At 35.4% G+C, this 6,974-nt stretch overlaps 1 protein-coding gene across 1 annotated transcript in view; it reads left to right on the forward strand.

Moving 5' to 3' along the window:
* Positions 1-6,974, forward strand: part of LOC106868024 (probable serine/threonine-protein kinase DDB_G0267686) — a 47,837-nt gene that overhangs the window by 6,969 nt on the left and 33,894 nt on the right. The window contains exons 5-10 of the mRNA XM_014913121.2: positions 1,385-1,502; positions 2,264-2,338; positions 3,470-3,581; positions 3,724-3,835; positions 4,410-4,517; positions 5,902-6,003. Coding sequence (XP_014768607.2) covers positions 1,385-1,502; positions 2,264-2,338; positions 3,470-3,581; positions 3,724-3,835; positions 4,410-4,517; positions 5,902-6,003 — 627 coding nt within the window. The remainder of the gene's footprint in view (positions 1-1,384; positions 1,503-2,263; positions 2,339-3,469; positions 3,582-3,723; positions 3,836-4,409; positions 4,518-5,901; positions 6,004-6,974) is intronic.

Genomic DNA, 6,974 nt, shown 5'->3' on the forward strand with positions numbered 1-6,974 from the left:
TAGCGCAGAAGTAAATCTAAGACATTTCAGTTTAAGAAGGAATTTAATAAAAATGATTTAATGATTATATAAAGAAAATATCACTGGTTTCGATGATGAATCTCATCAAATATCAGTAAAAATTTGAAGTAAAAACAGTTTATCTTCTGTCTGTGGATCAGTCTAAATTGAAAAGTCTTAGATTTACTTCTGTGCTGTTTCCACCTCCATCTTTTATATGTAAAAATTTGATTTGTAACAGGTATATAGTCCATTGCTTGTAATATACTGCATTGTTGTACCATTCAAAACTTTTTATTCTTTACAAACAATACACAATGCTTTGAGCGAACTACAATACTCTCCTAAAACAATGATGTATATCTTCTATTTTTTAAACTTTTTGTTTACTTGTTTCAGTCTTTAGTCTTGTTTTAGTCTTAGTGCTAGGGCACTGCCTTGAGTATTTTTAGTCTGCTGAATCAACCCTAGTACTTATTCTGTTAGTCTCTTTTGCCAAGCAGCTAAGTTATGGGAATGTAAACTTACAAACACCAGTTGTCAAGTGGTGGTGGGGGACAAACACAGTTACACACATGCATTGAAGTAAGGGGTGTTTGTGACATTGTGCTGTTTCAAACTGGTTGTGTCTCTTCTGATTCAATGTGCCAAGAATTTTCTCTTTTGCTCACAGAAATCAGGAAACGATTTGTTTGCTGATGATGCATGCTGGGAATCAAGCATCTGAAAGGAGAAGTTCTCCATAGACAAAATACTTCAAAGTGGGGGTGGGCATTTTGAGGTTTGAACCTACTGGAGCATATTAACAGTAAATATGTTCCAACATTGTTTTGACTTTCCCTGTTCTCCATGATTTATTATAAGCTTGACAGTCATTGACACACACTAGCAAATAAAACTTAATTTCTTCAAACAAAAGCTAAAATTCTATTTTAGATTCATTGATCCTGGCTACTTTTCAACTGTAGATCTACAACCAGGTTGAAAAAGTACAGTATCTTCAAAACCCTAACCTCAGTGAGTTTGAATGTCTTGTGAACACATCAAGTTAAATGAGAAGTTGTTTTCGATATACAAAATACATCACCAGCTAACAGAATGACTATGTACATCTTTGTTCTAAAGTCTAAGTACTCAATATAAGTGTAGCCAATATTGTGTTTCTCCTGGCAGTGTTTGTGTCCATAAGTTTTAATGCAATAAAATACCATATCTGTCCTGACAGCTGATAATATTAGTTTCTTTGGATTTGATAATGTGTTTGAGAATGAAGTATTTAAGAATTGATAGTGTAAAATTATAATAACCATATATAGGTCAGCATTCAACTCTGTAGAGGCATCTTAACTGAGGGAAACAGATCTTAAATCTTTTTTGGAAATAGGTCTTGAAAGCATGGATGCCATAGAGCTTGAGATGAGGATGCGACTTGCCGAACTACAGCGACGTTACAAGGAGAAGCAAAAGGAATTGAACCGGTTACAGTTGAAGAAAGATCGAGAGTAAGTAATTCCTTTCACACATAAGCATTTTGTCACTTTAGCATTCATGATGTTTATTTTCGTGCAAGATTTTTCCAAGCTGTTGTATGCTTGATAGGTTTGCAGCATAGATTTAAACTACTTGTGAAAGTCACTGTGATATTTTACAATCCCTAAGATATATTCCAAACATTAGCACAAAACCAAGATTTTAAGAGTATGTGGTAGGAATGATACAACTGCTTACCTTGAGCTGTCATGTTGGACTAGAACTTGGAAAGATGAAAGACAAAGTGAATATTGTGCTGTGAAATAAAAGTTACACTTAAATGTTTGCATGGTGGTATTATATTGTTCATACCCAGGTTTCCCTACAAACACCATTTGTGACAAACCTAGTACAAAAACAAAATATGTATGAATGTTTTATTGGTCCTTTTGACAACACAGTCCCTTGATAAATTATGGCTTTGTATTAGGAAACCCCTTGTCAACCCTTGCCATATGTCAAAAACGATTTAGATCTCTGACTGTGACACACATACAGAACACGCGGTTTGTCACATTCCCACCTAGTTTGGAATTCCATTAGACATGTTAAGGAATGAAGATTGTAATATCCTTCCTAACGCCAACCACTTTACAGAGTGTACTGGGTGCTAACATAAATCTTAGAATATAAATATCATCTGAAAAAAAATATTGTTAATAATCTGTAAAAATATAATCAGGTTAACAATGATTCAGGTCAGATATTTAGACATTTAATTTTTGTTTTATAGAGAGGATGTTCAAAGCAAAAGAGGTCCTGGAAGACCAAGGAAACGCAAGTTACCTCGTGAAGGACCGTCTTTGAGGTAATTCATTGTATTTTTTTACTCATTATTTTATATTTTCTTTTGTTTCTTTTTATGTCCATTTTTCTCATGGTTTAAATTAATAAGTGACTGAAGCATTGTTTAGCTGCTGTCATTAACCCTTTCTTAAAATCACTTGTGCTACGTCTTTGAAATGCAAAATCAGAAGACAATTTATTGGCTGGGAAAATGACTGTTGATGTGACCATTTGCAGCTCAGCAGTTTTCAGAGAAGTACAACTGCAAACAAACACACCTGTATGTAGGTAGAAAATAAGCTTCTTTCAGTTTCTGTCTACTAAATCCACTCACAAGACCTTGTGGTTGATCTGGGGCTATAACAAAAGACACATCCTCAAGGTTCCATACATAGGGGCTGAACTTGAAATCATGTGGTTGGGAAGCAAACTTTTTAACCACACAGGCATACCTGCATGAATGGATAAGCCTTTCTGATTACTGTTATCATCAAACTACCTTTAATTAAATGTATCTTAAATAATGAGTATCATAATATCACAAGCTACCACGATATGGGGGGGGGTCTCCTTTCCTTGACATTGTGGCATTGTTGTAAATGTATGTCACCTTCATACAAGCAGTATCACTAATTTCTTATATTCTTGCCATAGGGAAACGTTACCTTGCTTGGGAACAGGTGAGGGTTGGTGATAGGAGGGGCATCCAGCCATAAAAAATATAACTCGATAATCTGAGCCTGACCCACACAAGCATGGAAAACAATGATGATGATTGCAGCTCCTAGTCTTGGAATACTGCAAACATTGGATATATATTCCTTAGACTTAGCCTTTAACACTTTCACAGTTAAATTGACCGTATCCTGCCCATATATTTCACTTGTTTTATGCTGAAACTGGGCTGGTCTAACTTCTCACACCTACCCTACAATGTCATTCTGAAAAATAAACACATTAAATTGCATGACTGATTCAAAACCATGTAAATTTATATGCATTACATTTGACAGAGCTAAATTTGAATGCTAAAGAGATAACCCAGCCAATGATTCAGAAGTGATTTTGTGTTCTTTTAAGAAATAACTTCGTAGATTTTGATTTGGAGATAACATTATTGAACGTAAGTGAAATTAAAAAATTTTCTTTCCAGTATCAAGCATGGTGGTGGGACATCACCGAAACCTGCAGGTAAAGATTCCTCTTCGAAGCGAAAGAAACTTGCAGAAAAACTTGTTGATAAAGTTTTCAGACAATCTTCACAAGTAAGTACAGCTTAAAAAAAACTTGCTCTTCCTTTGTTGTTTACACCACATGTCCTCGTCTGTTGTTGTTTTTTTTCGTAAATTCTCCCATATATATAACCTTAATGTGATTTCTTTCAACATTCTATTGTTCGTTAATCAGATGCCATCATCCAAGAGGAATCGTAACAATAAAGCTTTGATTGCTCCTGGAAAAATGTCTACGGTTCTTGTGAAGAAAAACATGGCACCATCTACCACTAGGTCAGGTGCAGGTAAATATTCGTAGTAATTCTATCCTTTTATAAACGCACGCACACCTGATATATGTTAAGCAATAAGAGCATATTAACCCTTTGGTGTTTAAGCCGGCCATATCTGGCCCAAATATTCTACATGTTTTACATTCAAATTGGCCATATCTAGCCTCTCACACCTAACCTACATTGACAGTCTAAGAATAAACTATCAAATCATCGAAACTTCAAAGCTGTAAGATAATGTATGATTAATTCAAAAGAATTTGAGTGAAAAAAGTATTACATTTAACAGAGTAATCTGAACACTAAAGGGTGAAGGGAAAAAAATTGAAACGAAACCATAATGTTGGGTTGGCAGCAAAGGTTCTGATTATATTTTGCAAGAAGTATGAAGCATGACATTAAAATTTTTACAGACTAAAAAAGAAATAAGAAAGCCACAGATATGAATGTGCGGTTAAAAAATCCACATCCCAAGTCCAGTCTCTTGCAGTAGAGAGGATGCATGGCTACACACACACACACTGTATTACATTTCTGATTACAAATCTAACAATCATAGCTTCTTTAATTTATTTCCCTCACTTAGATATAATTCAACCAGCAACTGGAAACATTGGTGGTCGTGGTATACAGCCTTTAAAACCAGCTCGGAAACTGGGACAGATGCCTTCAACAGAATCTCCAATTTCTAGAGGTAAGATCTAACTCTTAATGTATGCATTCATCATCGTTTATTGTCTGTTTTTCCATGCAGGCATGGGTTGGATGAATTTACTCTCACGCAATGGATAATTGTCACGGAAACAACGATGGCATCAATATTTTTCAACAGTTAAACTGAATTATTAGGTTCAAGAAATTCCTGGTGTGATCATGTTTGTTGAAACAGATTGGGCTGCATTTTGGGTGGGTTATTATGCCAATGACAAACACACACACTGGTTCCATTTCACTTCTTTTATTATTAGTCATTTGGTTAACTATTTACCCAATTAACTACTCATTTGGTCTGTCAATCAATGAGCTAGGTTTGCCATAGTCATTTTGTTACCATTCATGACCTCGTCAGTGACATACCTTCAGTAGCCCTGGAGGAGAGAACACATGTCATTGATCACAAATGGTGATGAAATGACTTTGACAAACCTAGTTCATAGATGAATTAACTGAACTGTTAAATGTTGACTAATAGTAATTGAAGTGAAATAGCACCTGTGTATGTTTATTATTGGCATAATGACACTCCCAAGATGCAATAAAATACATTTCAACCCTTGGATGTACATCAAGAATCTTTTGAATCTGTAGCAAGGTATTGTAGAAATTTATAATTCATGACCAACCTGAATATTGTGCCGTGAAATAAAACTTACAGCTAAATGTTTGCTGTAATTTAGATCTCTGACTGTGGCACACATAGAACACATGGTTTGTTACATTTCCATCTAGCTTGGAATCCCATTAGACATTTTAACCCTTTTGTTACCAACCTGGCTGAAACCGGTTCTGGTTCTCTAGTACAAATGTCTTGTTTTCATAAGTTTTGAATTAAAATCTTCATCCAAACCGTAGTCACAATTTATGTTCCTAACAGCTTAATAACTACGTTATTTTACTAAATTCTTTGTTATATTTAAAATCAATTGAAAGAAACAAAGAGCATCTCAACAGAAATGTGGTAACAAAAAGGGTTAAAATATGTAATAGAGAAACAATTCTTAACCCTTTTGATACCAACTAGGCTGAAACCATCTCTGACTCTGTAGTACAAATGTCTTTGTTTTCATAAGCTTTGAATTAAAATCTTCATCCAAATCGTAGTCACAATTTATACTCCTAACACTAGCTGATTGGTAACTAAGTTATTTTACTAAATTCTTTGTTATATTTAAAATCAATTGAAAGAAACACAGAGCATCTCAAAATAAGTACAGTAACAAAAGGGCTTAAGGAATGAAGATTGTAATATTATTTCTTGAAAGTTGTGTTGTCTTTCCTGACATTTTTATATCTACTTCTAAAAATCTTTTCTTTATCTCCACATTTCATTTCTTTATCATTTTGTTCTTCTATTATAGTGGATGCTTGGTCTTTCAACGATGACTCACAAAGTCTTACATCCCTCAGGAAAAAAGCCCCTAAATTGCCAGCTAAAAACCAGAAAGGATTCATTTGTGCAGGTACATATCTTTGTTAGTTTTTATCTGATATGAAACCACTTTATATGTAGTCTTTGTTGAACTGAAAGGCATTTCAAGCTTTTTGTCTCCTCTAAAAAAATATAAGCGAATATGCGAGATTGTTACATGGCTACTCAACCTGCCAGAAATAATAGCCACATCACACTCTGCAAAAAAGGCAGGACACATTTCGTAATGTAATTATAGATACATATTCATGTCTAAATTAGTGTGTTCTTGGTTGGAATCAACATTGCCATTTTCCTTGCAGGCATGGCTTAAATAGTTTGATAGGAACTGGCCAACATGCAAGAGGACTGTGCCAAGTTCCAGTGTCTGCTTTGGCATGGTTTCTATGGCAGGATACCCTTCCTAATGTCAGTCGCTTTACAGAGGGTACTGGATGCGTTTTATGTGATACTGGCACTAGTGAGGTCACCCAAGTACCTCACAAGACAAGCACCCTCAACTGAGATGGGGCTGTAGTATTGAGGCAGGGGACAGAAACTGGTCTCTTGCTGTAGAGGAGATGCATGGCTATCCCAGTTGAAAGAGAGAGATGATGGTGCTGATCCATGGCTTAACAATCATCATGTGCACAATCCCTTTACTGTCCTCCATAGTCCATAATCCAGAGCTCTATTTTTATACTAATTGAAACTTTGTGGTGGATATTATAGAGTGGACATAAGCTGGTGGTGAATTTATATAGAGGCCTAGTTTCCCTTCCTGGTCGGACTAATTTCACTTTATTTACACCTCAAGTCACCTTCGGAGAAGCGTGTGTGTCAGCACTTGTATTTCTCTATTCCTTCCACAGATGGTTATTTTGATTCTTTTCCTCTTTTATTCTTTTACTTGTTTCGCTCATTTTGACTGCAGTCATGCTGGAGCACCACCTTTAGTCGAACAAATCGACCTCAAGACTTATTCTCTTTTGCTGAACTGTTAAGTTACAGGGATGTAAACAC

This window comes from Octopus bimaculoides, chromosome 3 (genome assembly GCF_001194135.2).
Source record: "Octopus bimaculoides isolate UCB-OBI-ISO-001 chromosome 3, ASM119413v2, whole genome shotgun sequence".
Classification (NCBI taxonomy): Eukaryota; Metazoa; Mollusca; class Cephalopoda; order Octopoda; family Octopodidae; genus Octopus; species Octopus bimaculoides.